Source organism: Narcine bancroftii, chromosome 10, assembly GCF_036971445.1.
Source record: "Narcine bancroftii isolate sNarBan1 chromosome 10, sNarBan1.hap1, whole genome shotgun sequence".
Classification (NCBI taxonomy): domain Eukaryota; kingdom Metazoa; phylum Chordata; class Chondrichthyes; order Torpediniformes; family Narcinidae; genus Narcine; species Narcine bancroftii.
The window spans coordinates 92,907,342-92,931,354 of NC_091478.1; the positions used below are offsets into that span (position 1 = coordinate 92,907,342).

The 24,013-nt window shown below is 40.8% G+C and overlaps 1 protein-coding gene across 4 annotated transcripts in view; it reads right to left on the reverse strand.

Annotated features, from left to right (window-relative positions):
• The window catches only part of spire2 (spire-type actin nucleation factor 2), a 73,327-nt gene that overhangs the window by 6,697 nt on the left and 42,617 nt on the right, over window positions 1–24,013 (reverse strand). For 3 of the 4 annotated variants that reach the window (XM_069901866.1, XM_069901863.1, XM_069901865.1), the window contains 10 exons: window positions 21,281–21,364; window positions 20,145–20,309; window positions 17,908–17,994; window positions 14,431–14,557; window positions 11,040–11,215; window positions 9,274–9,487; window positions 5,301–5,431; window positions 3,626–3,763; window positions 879–946; window positions 141–168 (listed from right to left, as the gene is read on the reverse strand). In XM_069901866.1, coding sequence (XP_069757967.1) covers window positions 141–168; window positions 879–946; window positions 3,626–3,763; window positions 5,301–5,431; window positions 9,274–9,487; window positions 11,040–11,215; window positions 14,431–14,557; window positions 17,908–17,994; window positions 20,145–20,309; window positions 21,281–21,364 — 1,218 coding nt within the window. The remainder of the gene's footprint in view (window positions 1–140; window positions 169–878; window positions 947–3,625; window positions 3,764–5,300; window positions 5,432–9,273; window positions 9,488–11,039; window positions 11,216–14,430; window positions 14,558–17,907; window positions 17,995–20,144; window positions 20,310–21,280; window positions 21,365–24,013) is intronic. The other variant, XM_069901864.1, reaches the window with a different exon arrangement.

Below are 24,013 nucleotides of genomic sequence, written 5' to 3' on the forward strand. Positions count from 1 at the left end.
TATTTTTATAATTCTAATGTTGTGGTGTCTCAAGTCAATCTATAGAATTAATAGAATGTTGAACCAGAAGGAAGTTCAGGCAAAAAGAATTTGGATTTCATTGTTCAAATTCTTGAGGTAACTTTTGGAGCAAATCTTACCTTCAAAATGCAGGAAGCACAGACTGACCTAAGAGAAGTAAAATGCACGTGTTAGAAAATGAAAAATTGAAACCAACATTTAGAGTTAAGCAAATCTTTAGACATCTTATTTCCTTTAATAATTTTATCAAGTGGCTACTTTGAAAAAAAAGTCACCTTATTTGGTTCAAAATGCAAAGTTTAAACTGAAGGAGGTCTATATTTGGCAAGTCCTGGCTTCGAAACAATTTGCTTGTATTTAAATATCATTCTATCAATTCATGTAAAACCATTTATTAGTTTAAAGATGATTAGTATGCCCTGCAGCTGACGTGGACTTTTTTACCCCCTCCATAAATCTTCGTCCGCGAAGCCAAGCCAAAGAAGAAAAGAAGTATATGAACAATAGCATTTATATAGGACCTTTAATAGGAAGCAAATCATAGGGTTAAATATAAATGAAAATGTTACTTTGTGCAATCTGGAAAATTTGTTTTTTCTCTACAATCAAGAGATTTCCAGATAAATGTTTTTTTTTTAAATTTGTACAATTCATTAAGTTTTTGAATAAGGAGCAAGGTTTAATATCCAACTCTTCTACTTTATTTTCCTTTTCACCCTCTTTCCAGAACATCTTTAGACCTGAATGAATTAGTGTGTTAACTGCAACACTGACAGTCCATTCACATATTTTGATGAAAATATTCACCAGAGCACTTGCTTACTGCAAGGCTCTAAAAGTTATCGACAGCTAGTTACCTTTTACAGAAGAGACATGTTGAAGGCCACGAGAAAAGCGGGAACTTCACTTTACAGCAGCAACAGACCTGCAGGGGAAGACCAAAGATAACACCCTCATTTCTAAGGAAGATTGGATACTTTTATCTTGGATGTATTTTTTTTTTAAAAGTAGGATTTATAATGATCTTTTTGAAAAGTAAAAAAATCTTCGAGGTTTCCTCAACCATTTCTTGATGAAAATTCATTCACACAAGCAAGAGAATAAAAATTCAGAGACTCTCTAAAAGTTAATTTAACAACTGCAGACCCTCATCTATCTCTGAGGTACATGCCAGGAGTTTGATTGCTTAGATAGCTGATCACGAACAACAATCGGCTTTGCAATTTGCGAGATGTATTAACCAAATCTCTCATAAGAGGATGCAGACTTCTAGAGGTATGTCAGGGTTGGGGGCCAGGTGGCGGGTGAAATGGGGGAAGGACCAGAATATTCAATTGTCGAAGAGTAGCTATGAAGTATTGAACTGGATGTTTCACAAACATTTCTACGACTGATTCCACCTGCATTGAATTCATCCATCGTTATTGAATGAAGATCTACCGGGACCAATGCCTGAAGATCAGTGAATCAGTGCGGACTCCAAAGTCCAACATGGCCTGTTTCCGCTCCGTAAATGGTTATATGGTTATGTACCACAAACCTTCAACACAAAAATTGCCACGTACAATACAAATATGGAGTGCAATGGAATAATCTACAAGGGTGGACTTAACAAACCAAACAAAGTAGCCACTTCATTGATACTGTTCTAAATAATCATTCCTTTTACCCAAATACACTACATGTACACGTGTGTTCTGTCCACAAAATACATTGCAATTCCATTTCCCCACTCGGCCCCACTGACTGGCCTTCTCCCCACAACCTTTGATGCCTTGGCTAATCAAGAACCTATTAATCTCTGCCTTAAATAAACCCAATGACCTGGCCTCCACAACAGCCAGTGGCAACAAATTCCACAGATTTACTACCCTCTGACTGAAGAAATTCCTATCCATTAGATGTCCTTCAATCCTGAAGTTTTGTTGTTCTGTGATAAGATTCTCTCACCGTGGGGAAACAACCTTTCTACATCTACTCCGCTCACACCTTTCAACATGCAAAATGTTTCAATGAGATTCCCCTTCATTCTCCTAAATTCCAACGAGTTCAGGCCAAGAGCTGTCAAACACTCCTCACATGACAACCTTGGAATCATCCCAGTGAACCTCCTCCAATGAAACACATTTTTTTCCTAAATGAGAAGCCCAAAACTGCTCACAATACTCCAAGTGAGGTTTCACCAGTGCCTTTCTCCAACAGGATCTTCCAATCCTGCAGCCTCCAAAATAGAGGACAGTGGATATTATGCAAGTCAGTACTCCCTCCAGATCGACGTGTATGCCAAAATATACAACTATTCCTTCATTGTGACTGGATGCAAATCCAGGAACTTCCTGATGAGCACCAAAAAATGAGCACCAGAGCTGGCTTATCATCGCCTTCAAGGGGATTTCAGAATAAACAATGAATGCTGATCTCACTAGCCACACCCACATCAAAAGAAATGCATCCTTTTTACAGAAAAATAATCTTTAATGCTGATGTTAGTTTCCATTTTTATTTTGCCATTCACCATCATTCTTTGCGACCCCACAGCAAAGAGCAAATAAACTAGTCACGCCGTGGAGGTCAGAATGAGAGAGACTAGAGGAAAAAAAATGAGGAAGGAAAGCAGAGGACAGCATTTTTGGGGCAATGTGTTTATTATAATTTTCCACAAATCTTGCCAGAAATATACAATTCAATTACTCAAAATAATATTAATATTTGAGGGCATACTTTCTCCAGAATCATATTTAATGCTAAGAAAATGTTTACCACCAAAATTTTATGCAGAGAGCAAAATAGGTGCCTGCTGCAGATAGTTAATCCTGACATTGGATTTGCATGGTAAGTCATGTCATGAGGCCACACGTATTTGAAGATGCCAGTTAGGGGCTGGGATTTGATAGTAAAACCAAGAACTGAAGCAGCTTCACAATAATAAAAATATGAGCTTCCAATAACATCACCAAACAAAAATACTCTACTGCTTCCATTTCCTAAGTGGGTTGAGCATAAATGTTACTTCTGTTTGCTGGTAACAGTAGTTGTTTAGTACAAGGTTAAAGTTCACGATACAATTTGTGCCTCCAGTTCAGCTAACAACTGAACCTTTTCTGCATTCCCCTTTAGCTTGATCATATCCTTCTTACAGCAAACAGAACTACACACCACCTACAAATATGGTCTCATCAATGTCTTGAACAGCTATGAAAAGAAGCCCCAGCTCTGGCTGATGAAGACAAGTATGCCCCAACACATCTTCATCACCCTATGGTCGTGGTCACTTTCTGGGAATTGTGCTTGTATCCCTGAGTCTCTCTAGACCCTTTTACAAAGCACCTGAAAGCTGGGTTTTATCCACCTTTCGAGTGCTGTGTGAAAGCATCAAAGGCAAATTGTTGGCGGGGGTGGGGTGTCCAGACATACCCAGCTTCAATCCGTCAAGGTAGGTACTCTCAGCAGAGAAGCGTATGAACTCACGGAGACAATGTTCTTTGTTTCTGTGCGAACAAGCTGGCTTCCAGACGACAGGGTCGTGGCAAAAGACAATAACACCGATTTTCAGTGGAAAAAAAAGGGCTTCTGATCAACAACACTCCATGAACAAAATACAAACCTTCCCCTTTTTTAGGTTGTTGTAGAGATCTTTGCTTTGCATAAACTTTTCCATTTCAGCTTTCACCAAAACTTTACGAACGTTAATTATTTCCTCCACGGTCAGCGCCAGACTTTCGACTGGATGACTGAATTCCTCCTGCAGAAAAAAAGTTCCACATTTAATCTTCTTGCTGTGACAGCTGTGGGTTTTTTTAAATATAGGATATACATTGAGGTAACTGGAAAAAAAAACTGCCCAACAGTGATTGCATTGCTCTCAAGGCCAGAGGATCCAATCGCTACAGGGGGAAGTGCTGCCCATATCATGCACCTATTGAAAGCTGAGGATGGGGTTTAAAATCCTGGAAGTCACATTGTAATTTTACATTATGCAAAGCTACATCCTCTGTGCATGTGCCAAGAAACAAAAACATTTTACTTATCCACATTTTTCACATATATTCTGTGAGAGTGAATTTTATTCCTCATCTATGTAAATATATGCTTGACTCAAACATTACTGTTGAGGTAGTGGGTTTCAATTTGTGAAGTATTAGCCACAGTACAGGGGAAGGAGAGCATAGTTTTACTTGACAAATGCACTTGAACCAGAGACTAAGCAAATCAACATTTTTGGTGGGGGGAGGGCACGAAGTGCAGTGGAAATAAATCTATGATGCTATACAGAAATAACAAACCAGGACTGTGATGGTAAGCACAACCAGATTGTACAAACATAAATTCATCAACAGATTCCAGGCAAACCGGTTCTAAAGCACTAAAAAAGTTCATCTAAAGATGCATAGACAAAACATTCGTAACAAAGCAGGCAACAACAGGAAGTACAAATGGGTAGGAGTGATTGCCATTACAGAAACATGGCTACAGAGCAATGGAAGGCTCAACACCAAATATCAAGAGATATTTGATATTTAGAAAAAGTCAGGAAATGTGGGAAAAGGTGGAGGGATAGCTTTTGTTTTGAAAAGAATGAAGTAAGTGCAATGTGAAAAAGGACATCAATTCAGAAAATGAATCTGATGTAAAAAAAAATCAGTCTGGGCGGAGCTGGGAGATATCGAGTTGTCTGCAAGCCACCTAGTCACGTTAGGAATGGCATTTGACCAGAAATTAAAGATGCAGGCAGCAAGGGAACCACCATGAGCAGCAGGAAAATGGCCAAAAAACCTGCAGAATGGACATGGGAAGATATCACATGGACTGGGTTCTACAATTTAGAATCACAATTTCAGGATACAGGCCACGTGGTTTAGGACTGACACACTGATAACCTCCTTTACTCAGAGTGGTGAACTAAGATTTCACTATTAAAAAGAGTGCTGAAGGAGTCAGTTCACTTAATAGTTTTCTAAGGATATAAATGAATTCCTAGATGACAAAAACAAACCGAATACGAGATCAGAGCAGAAACTCAAGATGGATGATCTTCATCAATTGTACTGGATGGCAATGTTTGCTCGAGTGCTTGAATAGTCTATCTTATTTTTCATATTTCTACAAAATGTAACACTGATTAATAATCATCCACAAGAAAACACATCCCCCAATGCATGTATTTGTTTGCCAATGCACATTTTTTTGTTTAAAATATGGCTGTGGAATAATGGAAAATATTTTGCATGAAGGGTGAAACAATTAACGAGGCTTGTATAAAAGTTGCAATAGGCACTGACCATCAGCTGGCATTTGGAAAACTTTAAAGCAGACTCTGAAATACTCCTTGAAGTCTGCAGGATCTTCCCCCCTGTTGAAGAAGAACGAGTTCTCTGAGTGTCCATCAACCACCTATCCTTGTTCTGTTCAACTGAAAGCACCAAATAAATAACATTTTAGGGCAGGGCTTCCCAAAGTTTTTAAACTCACAGAACCATTTTGGGAACCACTTAGAAATCGCGGAACCCCAATCGTCATTTAGTTTAAAAGACCTGGCATGTACACAAGCATATAAATAAATAAAGCATATAAAAAGTAAATAAATTCACAGTAGCGGATCAACTTCCAACTAGGCCCTAGACTGAGCTTTAGTAAGGTTCTCCCTGACCTTGCCCCACCATGGGCCTGGGCAATCCCTAGCACCCTTCGCTCCCCACCGCAGCCCAGGCTGCCTCCAACGCACCTGGCTCCCCACTTAGGGAGCATGCGATTGAGCGAGAGGGAGCAAGCGAGCCAAACTGTGGGTATATTGCAACATTCAGGACTGCTTATTGGACTCTACAATTCTAGTGGCAAAAGAAATCAGTCTTATTGGTTGAAAATGGCCTGACGTCAGGCCTCAAGGTGCCATTTTGTTTTGTTAGCATAGAGGCAACTGTTTAGAAACAGGTTAAAAGCCCACACTCCTGTTCGGCTCCGAATCATGGGTCATCTACCGGCACCACCTACGGCTCCTAGAACGCTTCCACCAGCGTTGTCTCCGCTCCATCCTCAACATCCATTGGAGCGCTTACACCCCTAACATTGAAGTACTCGAGATGGCAGAGGTCGACAGCATCGAGTCCACGCTGCTGAAGATCCAGCTGCGCTGGATGGGTCACGTCTCCAGAATGGAGGACCATCGCCTTCCCAAGATCCTGTTATATGGCGAGCTCTCCACTGGCCACCGTGACAGAGGTGCACCAAAGAAAAGGTACAAGGACTGCCTAAAGAAATCTCTTGGTGCCTGCCACATTGACCACCGCCAGTGGGCTGATAACGCCTCAAACCGTGCATCTTGGCGCCTCACAGTTTGGCGGGCAGCAACCTCCTTTGAAGAAGACCGCAGAGCCCACCTCACTGACAAAAGGCAAAGGAGGAAAAACCCAACACCCAACCCCAACCAACCAATTTTCCCTTGCAACCGCTGCAATCGTGTCTGCCTGTCCCGCATCGGACTTGTCAGCCACAAACGAGCCTGCAGCTGACGTGGACTTTTTACCCCCTCCATAAATCTTCGTCCGCGAAGCCAAGCCAAAGAAAAGAAAGAAAAAGTAATTTAAATGAAATAAAAACTTTTTTTTTCAAAACAAGTTTTAGTTATTAGTACCCATTTCTTCCATTGAACCCATATAACAAATAACCATATAACAGTTTACAGCATGGAAACAGGCCATAATTGGCACCTCGAGTCCACGCCAGTTTGAACAACTCCACTAGCTTCCCCCTTCCCACTCTCTGCCCATAACTCTCCAACCCCCTCATATCCAACCTTCTCTTAAATGACAGAAGGGACCCTGCCGCGACTATCTCCTTTGAAAGATCATTCCATTCTGCCACTACTCTGAGTGAAGAAGCATCCTCTAACATTTCTAAAGTTCTGACCCCTTACCCTTAACTTATGCCCTCTTGTTCCAACCTCCCCTGCCCTCAGTGTTGTGGCACCTATACCTCTTTCTTGATGGTAGCAGTGAGAGCAGAGTGTGTGGTGGATGGTGTGGATCCTTGATGATTGCTACTGCTCTCCGACAGCAACATTCCCTGTGTCTTTCTGTGGAACCTAGTTTGGGGAACACGGTTTTTGGGAATGAACACAGTCATAGCTCCTTGGAGCCCACCAACAGGTTTCACACATGATTATCTATTCATTAGCATTTCCAGAGTCAGCTATTCAACAGAGGATTAACATCAGAGCCCAATTGTCAACTCATTTCTTTTGCTTGGCTTCGCGGATGAAGATTTATGGAGGGGGTATGTCCACGTCTGCTGCAGGCTCGTTGGTGACTGACAAGTCTGATGCAGGACAGCCAGTCACGGTTGCAAGGGAAAATTGGTTGGTTGGAGTTGGGTGTTGGGTTTTTCCTTTGTCTTTGGTCAGTGAGGTGGGCTCTGCGGTCTTCTTCAAAGGAGGTTGCTGCCCGCCGAACTGTGAGGTGCCAAGATGCACGGTTGGAGGCGAGATCAGCCCACTGGCAGTGGTCAATGTGGCAGGCACCAAGAGATTTCTTTCAGCAGTCCTTGTACTCTTCTTTGGTGCACCTCTGTCTCAGTGGCCAGTGGAGAATTCGCCATAGAACACGATCTTGGGAAGGCGTGGTCCTCCATTCTGGAGACGTGACCCACCCAGCGCAGTTGGGTCTTCAGCAGCATGGATTCGATGCTTGCGGACTGCCAGCTCAAGTACTTCGATGTTGGTGATGAAGTCATTCCAATGAATGTTGAGGAAGGAGCGGAGACAGCGCTGATGGAAGCGTTCTAGGAGCCGTAGGTGATGCCAGTAGAGGACCCATGATTCGGAGCCGAACAGGAGCATGGGTATGACAACGGCTCTGTACACACTGATCTTTGTGTGTTTCTTCAGGTGGTTGTTTTTCCAGACTCTTTTGTGTAGTCTTCCAAAGGCGCTATTTGCCTTGGCAAGTCTGTTGTCTATCTCTTTGTCGATCCTTGCATCAGATGAAATGGTGCAGCCGAGGTAGGTAAACTGGTTGACTGTTTTGAGTTCTGTGTGCCCGATGGAGATGTGGGGGGGCTGGTGGTCATGGTGGGGAGCTGGCTGATGGAGGACCTCAGTTTTCTTCAGGCTGATTTCCAGGCCAAACATTTTGCCAGTTTCCGCGAAACAGTACATCATGCACTGGAGAGCTGGCTCTGAATGGGCAACTAAAGCGGCATCGTCTGCAAAGAGTAGTTCACGAACAAGTTGCACTTGTGTCTTGGTGTGAGCTTGCAGGCACCTCAGATTGAAGAGGCTGCCATCCGTGCGGTACCAGATGTAAACAGCTTCTTCATTGTAGAGGTCTTTCATGGCTTGTTTCAGCATCATGCTGAAGAAGATAGTAAAGAGGGTTGGTGCGAGGACGCAGCCTTGCTTCACGCCGTTGTCAATGGAGAAGGGTTCGGAGAGCTCATTGCTGTATCTGACCCGACCTTGTTGGTTTTCGTGCAGTTGGATAACCATGTTGAGGAACTTGGGGTGGCATCCGAGGCGCTCTAGTATTTGCCAAAGCCCTTTCCTGCTCACTGTGTCAAAGGCTTTGGTGAGATCAACAAAGGTGATGTAGAGTCCTTTGTTTTGTTCTCTGCACTTTTAATGGTCACAGAAACAGCAGCATTTACTGAGGCAGCTTTTTTAAAAACTTATTTATTTGAAAGATCATTAGTAATATAACAACCTACATTCCATAATTTTATGTTTATATAATATATAAAAAAAAGAAAAACAGAAAAAAAAAGTCCCCACCACCCTATCAGCCAGGAGGCAGCTGTTAAAGAAGGAAATTCTGCCTGATTTTCTCTTTCATAAACCAGGAGACCATTTTGGATTAGGAATGAAGAATCTGTGAACATCCTGAAAGTGCACAGCTCAGCCACTCACCCCTTTAACAAATGAGCAAAACAAGAATCATTGCAGGATTTTATTAGCGTGTTGTCATCTCAAGAGGATTTTTTGACTTGTTTGTTTATCAATTAGTGAAATTGTAACACTTGATACAAACAAATAAAAACCCGATCTACTTTCTAGGCTTGGAGCTTTTCTTTTAAAAAGTATTCGATTAAATAAAGATTCAGTCATAATTCACTAGCAATATTAAATAAAACAACTCAGTCTAACTGGTTTTATTTTATGCCAACAAGTAATACCAAAAAACTTATTCAGTCCTGTCACTCTACCATGTCTAATGATTAAGCAGACTCGAGAGAAAAATGGAAGGAGACATTCCATTTGCTCACCATTATACTGAGATACAGCTCCAGTAACAGATTCAGTCCCCAAATAAAGCTTTGTGTGGGCATCCTTTGAGGAGAGATAGGCCAATTCTGATTGCGACAGGGCTAATTCTGTTTGTAACTGGATCAGATCATGTTCTGAGAATGAGCGATCACGTTTTAAAGGAACTGGGGAGCTGGTAACCCTTCTCATCTCTCCACTTGGTGAATCTTCTTCCTTTTAAAGTAGCACACAAATGTGTCAGAACACAAGAGCTACTTCTTGCTCCATGCAGAGATCATTCAGCTTGTGATAAAGAAAAAACAATTAAAACGATTGGGCACAAAAATCAAACATCATTAATACCATGTTCTTGGTGGATTTATTTGTGCTGTCTGCTCTTGTGTTTTCTGAAGTAGTAATACTCTTCGCGATAGCATGAACCTAGAGTTGAAGGATTCAATTCCAATGAGGTCCAACACAAGCTCGAGGAACAACACATCTATCTGGGTATATTGCAATATTCAGGATTACTTATTTCAGTTACCTTGATTTGGGTCTGTTGCAAGTGCCCAGTAATATTGGCTCAGTTGGTGTATTCCTCCTTCCCCCCCCCCCACCCTTTTATTTCCTTCTAGGAGTGGAGGGTGTGCCCAGCCTGACCTGTTTTTCATCTTGCAGCTCCTATATTCTTTTGTCTATTGTTTTATCCATCTTGTAATTCTCCAATTTCAATTCATTCAACCAAACAGTTTTGTTTACAGCTTATCTCCAGGTCACTACCTTTAACAGTAAACAAAAATGTTGCAGGAACTCAGCCGGTCTTGTAGCATCCAGTATAGGTAAAGATGTATTACCGACATTTCAGGACTGAACCCTTCAATGAATAAGAACAGGAAGACAACTTTATCTTCTTTGGATGCGGCTGAGACTAGCGGAGTTCCTTCCTACAGCATTTCTGTGTTTTTGTTACAATCACAGTGCCTGCAGACTTTTTTCTCACCAGGATTGTATCCCAGAGACATCACCCCCACCCCACACTTTACATTGTTAACTAATTGTTAACTACTTCTCTTCCACAGATGTGGCCTGAGCTGCTAAGTATTTCGAGCATTTTGTTTTATTTTGGATTTCTAGTATCTGCAGTTCTTTTGATTCTCTAAAAACCTTTTGTTAATGTGCATTGATCAATAAAGTACCAATGCCTAAAATAGGTTGATTTCCAAGCAGAGCAAAGAAAACAAGGACATCTGATGTTGCTGGAATTGCATACAATCCAAAAGTTTTACATTACAATCTTCATTAAAAATTCATCAACTTTTGTGCATGGTAGATCTACCATAAATTAGCCAGCGAACAATAAACAAATAATGTTAATATTTGAATAGGGGACATTTACTTTCATGCTGTAACTTTAACATCATTACACACTATTTAGTGGATGCATCATTTATCACATGATCCAGAGAATATGAAAACAAATCCTCAAAGCAAGTTAAGGCCCAAAGCCAGTTTAAGAATTCTGGCAAAACAATCAGGAAAAGCCAAACTAAAAATAAAAATCTTCATTGTACCTATGACTCAAGTGACAGACTGCACAGGAACTCAATAATTAAAGACTTTAAGACTTCTCACTTCAGCAAAATAGACTGCATTCTGCTCCTACCTTTATCAAGTAAGCACCTTGATTATAAAATGGAGTTGGTCTTTCTCCAATAGTCAATTTTTCTTCTAATGGAACCAAACATTCAATTTCTACTCAGTTTAAGTAAATTAAGTAGATTCCTACCTCTGAAATGTTCATTTCATCCATTTCAGCCAGTGTTGGTGCTTTAAGGAGGACTCTGGGTCTAGGTCTCTGTGCATTTGTCATTGCCTCAGGAATTGAGAGATCTATGCAGGAAGATGTCTTCAGCTCATTAGTGCAGGCATGCACCAGACAGGGCAGTGATCCAAATGTTATCCCTGCAATGGCAAAGAATTTATCACTACATGTAATCAATGATTAACTAGCTGAAGCCAGGACAAAACATTGCTAAGCACAGGCTTGCATTTGAGAAAAAATATGCTCTGAATTCCATATTGCCGTTATTTATTTTATACATGCAAACACCCCCCCCCCCCCCCCACATTAACAGAAATTTGGCCTTACAGAATTTACAAATGACTATTAAGTAATTTGATGTATGGAATAAAATGTATGCGAAAAATAAACAAAACTATCTATTTTAACAGCAGTTTCCTGACACAAATACTTCTGAAGTGACTTTGCATTTATAGATCGTTCTTCAGACTGTTTTCTAACACAAACGCCCCAATGTGGGGGGTCACATGCATTTCCAATAATGGACTGGGCTAAATAGTTGGACAATAACATTTAATAGAGGTAATCATTTACACCAGATATCCATGGCGAGGTGTCCTGGATTCAACTGAAATAAAAATACAAAATGCTGGAGAAGTTCCAGCATTTTGGTGTTTTTATTTCAACCACGGTGTCTACAGAATTTTGTGATTTACTTTTGGATTCAACTAAAAGGCACATAAGAAATTTTAAGAACAAGCAAATTTCTACTCTGGTAGAAGAATGAAGTCTGTCCATTTGAGAGAATGTACCAAATTCTGATTTAATTATTCAATTTATTATTTACTCAAAATAGTTGAATTAGAATTAAGCCAATCTCAAATACTCCAGAAATATTATCCAACTGCACTGATCATCTTCAAGGCTAACTTTTGTCTTTCATGTTGGATTTCATTGTTTCTGATAGGGTTTTGCCACAAATGAGGGCATGGTGCGCTGTGGTAGCAGCAAGCAGACACAAAACACAGAAGACTACTACAGGCTTTATTCTGCTAAAAGTCAGTACACACTAGTTTCAGCTGTGGTGGCTCCTGAGGGACTGGCTCAGGAGGGGTCGGCTAAGGCTTATATTTGGGTCGGCTGATTGACAGCCGGCCAGGTGGAGTCAGCCGCCAGGTGGTCCTTCTGCAGGTACAGAGATTGCCCCCTGCAGTAGGCTAGTGGTCGTATCACCACAGAAGGGCAGCACCATCATGCTCAAGTCGATATTCACACAGAGTCACAGAATGCAGCAAATAACAAAAATCTCATTCTGCTCAACTTGAAGGAAACACAAATTTAATATGACTGGATGATGAGCTTCACACAAGGGAGTGAATTTACATTATAACTTGGTTAATTTTCAATTAGCAATCTTACTGCATCGGCACCGTTCTCTCTATATCTTCATATATTGAGATAGCTAAAATAGTCCTAAGGACACAGAGGTCAAGGTAAAAGAGCAGTTTTCTTCTGAGGATCAAGGATGACTTCCTTTCATTCCAGTTTTGTAGATTTGTAAGTGGCCAGATGCCAGAGCAGAAAATGCAGATGGGGTGAGGGCTGGCTGATGGGTAGATTGAGAGGTGGGGCACCTTCTGAAGGGACTGAGCGTGCTTTGGATGCAGGATCTTGAGGTTCTCATTTAAATCCTGAATTTTCCTTCTCTACTGAGCAAGATGCCAGGGGTTCCCAGAAGTCCATGAAAGCGTGGCATTCTCTTTATGCAACTAAAATCTTGAATTATTTTTCTCTGTCTGCTTAGTAAATCTCATCCCACAACTGAGTTTGTTTTCAAGAGTCTGGCTTGAGAATTGTGTGGCATGCCCAATGTAGTCAGCTGAGAGAAACTCTGCCCTTAATGCAGGCAATGTCAGCCTGGGAGAGAGCACTGACGGGTTCACTGATGAATTGAGTATTTTGTGGAGTCTGCATTGGTTGTATTTTCCAGTGACTACAGATGCCTTTGGCAGGCAGTCCAGGTTGAGAAGTACAATGGGGTCAAAGATCATTGTGTATGGTTAACCACAAGTTTTCTGGTAGTTCCAAAGTTCTTGATCTTCAAATATTATTTTAGTCAAAAAGCAGGGGCCTGTTGTCCCACATATCTGCCATTAATTGCTTGTATTTTGAGAGAAATAAGTGTGCAAAATTGAGCAATGAAATGGTAAGTTACAAGTCACAACAAAGATAAAATGGAACTAGATCTGTCAGTACAGATTCATTGTTCCTACCTCAACAAAATTTTGCAAGAAAATCAGTGCTCATTGCATGCAGCTGGCAATTTTTGTTTTATTCAAGTTGTGTTAAATTGTTAAACAAATCTAGAAGGTGATGATGGTAAAGTTGAGAGGAAGAGGCCTGATGGTATTATTTCTGGGTGGAAATCCATGGCAGCTGCTCTTCCCTTCCATTAATGCTAGATGGCTGTAACTACAAAGCTGCAGGAGGGGCACTCACAATGGAGCTTCTTGGTTAAAAAATCTGCCTTTACCTTGAATTCCTGTACTGGATCTTCTGAAATGGGCTCTTGTGGTTCATGCACACAGGCATTCAGCAGGAGTCCACCAGAATGGAGCTTTGCACCTTGAAGACCAGCATGAACTCCAAATCATGACTACACTGTGGCAGTGAAGTATGGAGAACCTGCTGCTGAAAGGTCCTCGTTAGTTGACAAGGCAAAGTTGGGGTTGGAGACAATTTTAACTGTCCTCAAATCTCTAATGTTTGTAATCACCTAAAACTAAATTTAAAAAAACTGAAAGGACTGCACAATACCAATAAAGTTGATCAAAATAGGAAAATCATTGGGACTTCACATCCTGCGACAGCTCTTATAATGCTGGTGACTCCCATCAAGAACAGTCACCCAACTATATGGGAAGTTCAGCACTGAATGAATTGACAGATATGGTCTCTTTTAATCTGACAGGCCCAAGCTTGTTTCAGTTTTAATGGTTGAAGGCCAGTGGTGTCATGAAGAAACCCAACATCAGCATAACAGGATCCCATTCAAAACAATACACAATAGACAATAGGAGCTGGAGTAGGCCCTTCGGCCCATCGAGCCAGCACCGCCATTTTACAGATCATGGCTGATCACTACCATCAGTACCCCTTTCCAGCCTTATCCCCATAACCCTTAACAAATCTTTCTGCAAAAAATAAGCTGAAAAGTGGAATTCTCATCCAAGGAGGCTGTCAGGTTAGGAGTAGAGTGAGATTTTTAAAAAAAATTAGACAATGTGATAAGGTCCACAGGCAGGCAAGATCTTACCGAATGGCAGGATAGGGGCACAGAACTTGATGCATTCCAGTACCCATTGGTTTGGCTCACCTTTTGTTTTTTTCCAACCAACACTCTGCACTGGCCTAAGTTTTCTTTCTGTCTTGATTTCTTCCAGGATTCGCTCATGTAGACTGCGTGGCTTTTGCGGTTTGGGCCGTAGATTCCTTTCAGAGACCTGGAAAACAATTTGTTGGAGGCATTTATTCACCCAAAGCACTGAATGAATAATTACAACGACATTAGAGTAATTTACAAGATTCTAACCTATAATTTGTGTGCAATATTCATATCCCATAGCTGATGCAAAACACCATATCAACTTCAAATTTGCTCTTCAAGTTGACGACGTGAACATGAAGCAATTTTTAAAATTACAGACTAAATGTTACCAAGTCTGTATGGCTAAGATAACATAGTATAGAACATAGGCCTTTCCACTGTCTTTTACTCAGTTTTCTTAACCAATGAGAATGCGAAGCATCATCCATCTCATTCCCTTTGCACCACATTACATTATTTGAATAGTGGCACATTTCCTACAAAACTGGTTTCATGATACAGTTGCACGTAAGGAACTATTGTGTTAAACGGGTGGATCTCTGCACATGCAACCAGACCTTAAATACCTTAAGAGCAATGGTTTTCAAACTTTTCTCCTCCCATATATCACTTTAAGTATTCCCTATGCCATAGCTGCTCTGTGATTAGTAAGGGATTGCTTAAGATGGTATGAGAGTGGGAATAAAAAGTTTGAAAACCACTGTTTTAATTGTACCTAATTGACTCGTTATGTGCATGGTTTCATGACTCCAAAGGAAATGGGCCAATGACAATTTTTCTCCAAGCAAAATATTTCAATAACAATTGGGTCTAGAGCAGCGATTCCCAACCTTCCCTTCCCACTCAGGTACCACCCACAGTAATCCCTTAATTACAACGACATTAGAGTAATTTACAAGATTCTAACCTACAATTTGTGTGCAATATTCATATCCCATAGCTGATGCAAAACACCATATCCAACATATCAACTTCAAATTTGCTCTTTAAGTTGACGACGTGAACATGAAGCAATTTTTAAAATTACAGACTAAATGTTACCAAGTCTGTATGGCTAAGATAACAAGAGCACCTATGGCAAAGGGGTCATTTAAGGTTGAATGTGAGTGAAAAGAAAAAGTTTGAAAACCACTGCTTTAAAGAAATTGAAACTCCCTGATGTACACAATTTAATTGAGCACTGAATCGACTTACCCACATCTAGTCCAAGCTGACAAATATATGCAAGATGCAGAAATTAAGGCACAGAATAGACTCTTCGTACTGCACTGCAGAGGATGTAGTGGACCTGCTAACAAAGGGTGTAATCTAATCCCTCAAATCTTCAACTGCCCAAAAAGCAGTTTATCGAACCTTTCGAAAGAGCTGAGCTGAAGTGAACAGGATGCATCTTTGAAATTTAAGCTTGTGACATATACTTAGCAAACATTACTCTACAAGAGTACCCTTTTCCATACTAAAGACTATTTTTCCATACTATCATAATATTAAATTCTGCAAGCTACAGCTATTTTCATGTCGACAACACTGAACATTAAATAGCTAGCGTATCCAAGGTATTGTATCTATGGGCTGGGCAGAATTTCAAGCATAATGATGCTGAACAACCACAATGCTATACCATTCAAGCTCGGTTCCCTCTAAGCTGTGAGTGTGCGCACGTGTTTTGGGACCACCCCATAACCCTCCATACCTCTCTCATCCATATTCCGATCCAACTCTAGGAGACAAAGTTATCTGAGCAGTTCCATTCCAAAAGATGCACTGGCAGTAGGCAGAAATTGGCCAGGTCCAAACAAGTTGGGATGAGAGCTTGTCAAAGATACCTTCTGTATTGTTCTACAGTGGACAGCTATCTTGTCCTTCCATCACCAAGCACTGAGGGTTTGAGACAGAGGCAAAGCCTCTCAAACATCGGAGGGGTAGGGAAGTAATGACAAGGTGCCACAGTGATGGAAATGCTGCTCAATAGAAAATGAATTCAACAGTGTACAGTGATGGAAATGTATAGATACCACACAAAGGGTGCAGAGTCTAAACTATTTTCTTTTTGTATATAATTTGTTGTGAATAAAGTCATTTTTTGGGGGGGGAAAAAATGGACAGATATGAAGCAGACAAATATTTTAAAACCTGAGTGTAGTTTCCATCCCAATGAGTTTCCTCTTTACAAAAAGCAATGAAAATATGTTGGGCTGACTTTTCTTGATAAATTATCGTGTGCTTGTTATGTTTTCCCTCACTTTTTGGAAAAGCTGACTCCTTTCTGAAAGGCTATGTCTTAAGATTTTCCAGCTACCAGAAAACAGTCAACCCTTTCAATGTTTCTGAATAAGATCACCTTATATTTTGCCAAATTCATGAAGCACAAGCCTATTTTTAACTCTTTGTAGTTAATCCCTCAACCTTAGTCTCAAGTAAAGATTCTTCAAACTGGTTAAGGACACAGGCTGTGACAGACACTTCCTGTTCACAAAAGGTCTAAGAGAATGCTGCAGTACTTTATTTTTATATAATGACATGAATATCGGGACAACAGTCAGTAATCAAGTAGAGCTAATAATGAACAGCTCATCCCATTAGCTTACTGTTGGCTGCAAAATTAGTTTCAATTGCAAACAAAGCCTAGGATGGATTTGTAGTCACCAGCAATGAAGTTTCTGAACTTTGCTGTCAGTCCATATCCAACATAGCTTCAAACGCCATTTCCACCACCTACAAAGTGATCCCACCACAAGGCACTTATTCCCCTTTCTGCCATCACTCTCTGTGACTCTCCTGTTCACTCCTCCCTACCCAATAAATGATCCCCTTGGCACCTACTCCTGGGACAGCAGATGCATTTAGGGCCTCAAACAGTCCTTCTAAGTGAAGCAACACTTCACTTGTGAATCTACAGGGGTCATCTACTGTATCTGGTGCCCCCATTGTGGTCTCTTCTACATCAGAGAGACTGGGAGATCACTTCCCAGTGGCCCCCTATTTCAATTCCCTCCCTTGCTGACATGTTTATCCATGGTCTCATGCACTGCCAGACTGAGACCACCCACAAATTGGAAGAACAACACTTCATCTCCTATTTGGGCATCCTCAAACATCAAATTCAGTTTCAGTTAAATTCCCCCACCCTCCCATCTTCTTCTCCATCTCTTTCCCTCTAGTTCTCTCTCTCCCCCCCCACCTTTTCCCTATGTCTTCTTTCAGAGCCAATTCTCACCTTTCTTCCCATCATATCCAACTAACACCTGGCTGTTGGTCTAGACTCCTCCCCTTCCCATTCTCCCCTCTTTCTCTCCCCAGTCTAATTCAGGTGTGTGTGTGTGTGTGTGTGTGTGTGTGTGTGTGTGTGTGTGTGTGTGTGTGTGTGTGTGTGTGTGTGTGTGTGTGTGTGTGTGTGTGTGTGTGTGTGTGTGTGTGTGTGTGTGTGTGTGTGTAGCACATACAAAATTTAAGAGATGGTATTACCGGTTTTAAAGGAGGTCGTGATCTTATAAACTCAAGAATGAGTTCATGGGCACTTTTCTTCACACACAGAGGGATGTCACCATCAACCTGAAAACAAATAGAAACCACTGGGTTAATTAAAGATCCACAGCTCCAAATGGCATCAAGACAAAAGTCGAAGCACCCAACTCATTAGGAATCAGGTTTTTCAAGAGCCACCATGCACAGTTGGTTGGTTTTTCAGTTTAGTTTACATGGAGAGCAAAACCCTTAATCACACTTTAGATGACAAAAAGTGTTATTATTTTTTATGCTATTACTGCATACACTCTATGTGCATTAACCTGCAGCTACAGACCTCTTCAGCTTTGTGACTTCATCTTTATCTGCAGTCAGATAACAGTTCAAAGTGTTTAAAAAAATAACAAACTGCAATTCTGTTTTAAGGCCAAGTTAGTTCTCATGGAAAACAAACTACCTGTGGTTCAAAGAAATCTTTAAGGCTGAAGAACAGAATCAATAAATGGGGGAAGGAACACTGGCTCCTCTGCATGCAATTTGTTTTATCAGTACTTTGCTGGAAGGCTGTCACTGTCTCAGTTAAAGGTGGCCCAGTGCAAACAGTTTCCTATCCTGGGACACTGCACAGCCAATTAACGGAAATGCCAGTGGAAAAGGCACTAATAACAGGCTTCCCTCCTCCCTCCCTCCCCCCCAATACAATCGACATGATCTACTGGGATGGGTGTCTGAAGAGGGCACTCAAATCATTGAGGACCCCTCTTCCACCCTACACGGAGCATCTTTCAGCTGCTCTCTTCAGAGGAAGAGATGCAGGAGTATCAGAGCCAGCACCTCCAGGCTGAGGAACAGCTTCTTCTCACGTGCAGCGAGAATGCTGAACGACCAAAAGAATTGCTCACACAAAACATCAGACTCTCACATGTACAAAATATTTATTTATTTGTATAGAGGAAATATTTATCCTGCATATATATTGCTTGTCTGTATATGACATATCTGGTTATGTCTGTGTTGTTTGCACCAAGGACCTGGAGAACACCGTTTCGTTGGGTTGTATAATCAGATGATAATAAACTTGACATGAAACCTTCTGACCAGGGGTGCAGTGCTAATTTTTTTTTTTAAATAAAGTGCCAGTGACAAGGAGGTGCTGGCAGCACTGCACCCCTGCTTCTGACATCTGGACAACCGAGCAATAGCCAGTTACCATCAGACAGGAAGAACACAGAGTAGCACATTAGCAGGCCCAGTAGCCACCACGTCAATGATGGCTATCAAAATGTAGGTTATGTTTCACACTTCACTTTCGATACATTGATGATGCCAGGAATTAGATGAAAAATATAAAGTAAAAGAATAAATATGAAGAAATGGGTTGAACAGATCCAATCAAAAGTTATCGACCACATGCTCAAACTGGCACCAATCTTGGAAATTAGACAAGATCAAAAAATGTCCACAAACAATTCAAATAATTATTTCATATGTAGGACAGTAATGTTTGTGGTGGGAGTGGGATTCAGCAATACTTGGAAGGAGCCAATGTGAAATCTTTTAAGAATTGAAGGAGTAGACAAATTAAAAGTCATTCATTTTAAGATCAGCAAGACTACAGAAATCTTTCGGGTCTTATACTTTTCTATAGTCATAAAATCTTTTGGTGCCTGCCACATTGACCACCGCCAGTGGGCTGATATCGCCTCAAACCGTGCATCTTGGCGCCTCACAGTTCGGCGGGCAGCAACCTCCTTTGAAGAAGACCGCAGAGCCCACCTCACTGACAAAAGACAAAGGAGGAAAAACCCAACACCCAACCCCAACCAACCAATTTTCCCTTGCAACCGCTGCAACCATGTCTGCCTGTCCCGCATCAGACTTGTCAGCCACAAACGAGCCTGCAGCTGACGTGGACATTACCCCTCCATAAATCTTCGTCCGCGAAGCCAAGCCAAAGAAGAAGAAAGAAAAGTTTAAAATATTACTTTTGTATTAAATCAGGAAAGTAATGGTTGAGAGATTTAAAAAAAAACACAATTTAGAGAATTTAATCATTCTATAAAACAGGATAATAAAATTACTAGTGGCTTCCAAAACACAGCTGGGTACTGCAATTAGAGTGCCTGATCTGTTGTTTCTCAATAGGTGGAAATGGGGATCATGTAAAATAGAAAATGATTGGCCTATAAGAATAAATAAATACAAATTAGCAATACCATTTTAGTGTTTAAACTTACCATGACTTTGCGCAATTTATATTTGCGTGCTTTGATGTCTTGCATTAACATCTCAAATGGTGTAAGGTGATATTCTGTGGGGAGGGGATTGTATTGATTTTCTTCAACTTTCTTTAATTTTACACCATGGCGGAGATCTCGCATCAACTGTACCCAAAGACGAGCCTGCAATCAAGAAAGGAAACTATTTAATAAATCTCTAAAATCCATTAACCAGAAAACCTTCACAATTTATTAATAAGGCAAGCATGATCTTGCCTTAGAGATATTAGCTGTCCAAAACATCTCTACCCCATCTTCTCTGCAACTTAAAATAATTTTTTTCCTCTTTCTCAGAGAGGACAAAGAGCCTTTGGACTGAAATGTTCTACTGCCACTGCTCTACCAGCTGAGTATTCCCACAGTTTTCATTTTTATATCACAACGCCAGCTTTATTTCATGCCCACAACACCTACTGCATCTCTGGTTCCCGCATCAACATGAAGTGTACACTGGGGGCATGCTAAAGGAAGGAAACTAAACCTATTTTTGTACTCAGAGCAGAGGGGTTTTGGGCTGTGGATGTTGAGATTGTGAGATTAAACTGGGCATCACTGGTACAGATTCCTGATTGGTAGATTAGGTTAAAGTTCACTACTTTGCTCAAAAGATACAAAAGCTGCTTCACCAATAATTTATATTTAAATACTTTTAAAAATTATATTAACAGTGATGCACTCAGAATTTCATACACTAACTCGTGTCTCAAACCATCTCAGATTTAAACTTCCATGAAGTCAGAATCTAAAATGCACAATATACAATCATTATTACATCTTATTGTGATCTCAAAGTTCATTAATAAATGCAGTGATACTTGACTGTGTGGATGGTGGAGAGGACACATGCAAATGGAATTTGCGTAAACCCTGAATGAATTTTGAAAAATAAAAACATTGCAAAATTTTAAAAGCGTAGCAAACTTAGCATTCCAACCGAAAGCTGGTATGCATTCAACTTTAGCATGTGCAAGAAAAGCTTCAATCAATAATTCCCCCCCATGGATGCTGCTCTCCCTGCTGAGTTCCCACAGCAGATTGCATTTTATTCCAACATCTGCTGGCTCTTGAATCTCCATGCAGTAAACAATACTCACCCAGTCTGTATGGTTGAGGTTGTTCAATTCTACCAGTGGAATATGCTGTGACTGCGATTCTCCCACCTGCATTTTCTTCAGCATCTGTAATACAATTGGAGTTTGAACCCTGATGCAAGGAAATTTGCATTAACACACATTTAAACAGCACAGGATATGGGAAGATTGCAGCAAAGTGATGTTGAGACCAAATTTCAATCGGCCATGATTTTACTGAAGGATAAAGTAGGCTCAAGAGGTTGAGGGGATTGTGTTCTTATTAAAGCACTATGGTGTAGTTAATGTACAGCGGTGTAAGGCACGACATAGTTGGTGTAGGGGTCAGTGCAATGCCTTTACAGCGCCAGCGTTCTGGATTCGAATCCTGCGCTGTCTGTAAGGAGTTTATATGGTCTCGTTGAGTCTGCATGGGTTTTTCCTGGAGGCTCCAGTTTCTTCCCACTGTACAAAACGTACTGGGGTGTAGGTTAATTAGGTGTAAATTAGGGGGCACAGACTTGTGTGCCAAAATGGCCTGTTACCATGCTATATGTCCAAATTAAAATTTAAAATTATCAGTGTCCTATGAATAAATGTTTTCTTGCATTATAAAGTATAACCACCACAGGATTAGTAAGCCAGGTTTTTCAAAACATTTCTAACCAGTGTAGTTTCATGCTGGGAAATGGATTTCAAACAGAGTATGCACGATGACCCAACCTTTTTTTTTTTAAACCAGCCATCACTGAAAAACTACATTAATAATTCAAATTCAGCAGAAAATTTAAAAAAAAAGCTAATTGATAAGAAAGATTAAAGCATTTTTTTTTTTAAACCTCATGAAAGCTCCCTTTAGTCTTTTGGAGTTTCTGAAATCCAGATTAAAACTTTTGATGATTTTGCTGAATCATCAAGAGAAAAATGTTTTGGTTCTCAAAGTCTATAGTCCCAATTGTTCTGATAAACAGAACTGGTCCTGTAAATTTATTTTGCATACTAGAGATTTGAAAGAATTGTGTCAAGAACAGAATTGAATGGCTGCAGAACATTTGAGAGGGGAAAGAAAAAAGGTAGAGATCATACTTCCTACCACTAACAATACACATAGCAATATGGGATGAAGTCTCAGGAGGTTTATGTTACATGAAACAGTGGGTTAAAAGTCCTTTGGCAAGGGAGGAAGCCAAGCATAGAACAGTTCAGGAATGGGCCCATCAATCTGTGCTAATTTAAACTACTCCATCTGCTTGTATGTGGTCAATATCGCCCCCTCCCTCCTATTTCCTGCCTGTTCATTGTTATTGTGCTTCCATCACTTCTCCTGGCAGAGTGTCCCAGACTCTTACCACTCCTTGTGTAAAAACTTTCCTCCAATATCCTTTAAACCTCCCCCCCACCTCACCTTTAAGCTATGCCCACTTATTTGTTTCCACCTTAGCAAAAATGCTGCCTACCTATTTATTCTTGATGATTTTATAACTTTAAAAGGCGATTTCATAGAACATTCCAGAGAAAACGATGAAATTTTCCTACTTCTTGCTAATAGTTTAAACTAAGCCACACCCTCCTTTACCTCTTCTGCATCTCCCCAAAACCGCCACATCCCACATGTAACGCAGTGACCAGAATTGCACAATAATTTCCAAGAGTGACATAAAATACAAGAAAATGGACATCAAAAAGGAAAATGCCACATTGGTTGGAAGTTGATGTCACAGAAACTAAGATGGCTATGGTTTTGAATGTCAAATCTCATCTTCTAGATGGTGCTACAGTGCCTCAGGGCCTAAATGCATTTTTAAAAAAATCAGTGATTTTCCTTTAATCAATAGATCCTTAGTGGAGAGGTTTTTGATTGCACATCATACAATTTGCAACTCTTCAATGAATGTCACAGCCTATGTTTACATGAGCCAGACCTAGACAACATTCATGCATGGGTTGATAAGTAGCAAGTAACATTGGTGTCAAAAAATTGGGCAATGATCATCTATGACAAGAATCCAATCACCTACTCTTGACAATCAATGGCATCGCTATCAATTGGGGTGGAGGGGGGAAGAATACCATGTGTGGGGATGGTCATCAGGAAATCACTGTTGCTACCTGAGCAGGTCAGAGGCTCAGTATCCATTGGTGAATGTCTCTCCTCTTGACATCCCAAGGCCATTCCAACATCCATGGCCCAACCAGGACTGTGATGGAATATTCTCACACAGGTGAAGGTGTATAATGCCAACCACTCTTAAAAAGCTTTACAGCACCCTAGACAAAGCAGCCCACTTAATGCTATACTAACCACCTTCCTAAACATTTATTCCCCCTCCCAGAGGTCCTCAGTTGGCTGCACTGTGCACCATCGCCAAAATGCAGTCAATTCCAATGACATTTCCCAAAGCAGCAGCATCTCCTACCAAGGAGTGAAAGAGCAGTAGATGCATGGAATCACCATCCTGACTTGGAAATGTATCATTAGTCATTCATCATTACCGGCTCCACCTCCATGCCCAACACCTTCGCAAATAAGGCTGTAGTTGACCAATGGCTTTGTTCACAAGTTCATTATAATTTGCAGAGAAATAAACTGAACTCTTGCTGGAAGACTTGAGTGATTGGCCTTGAATAACACCTGATAATGGTCCAAAGGCAGAGCACAACTGCCTGCTCTGCCAAGGCCAAATATCACTGGAGACCATTCAAATCAGCTACAGGGACATCCAGGGAAGCTTACTCACGCTAACCATTTGAAGTGCT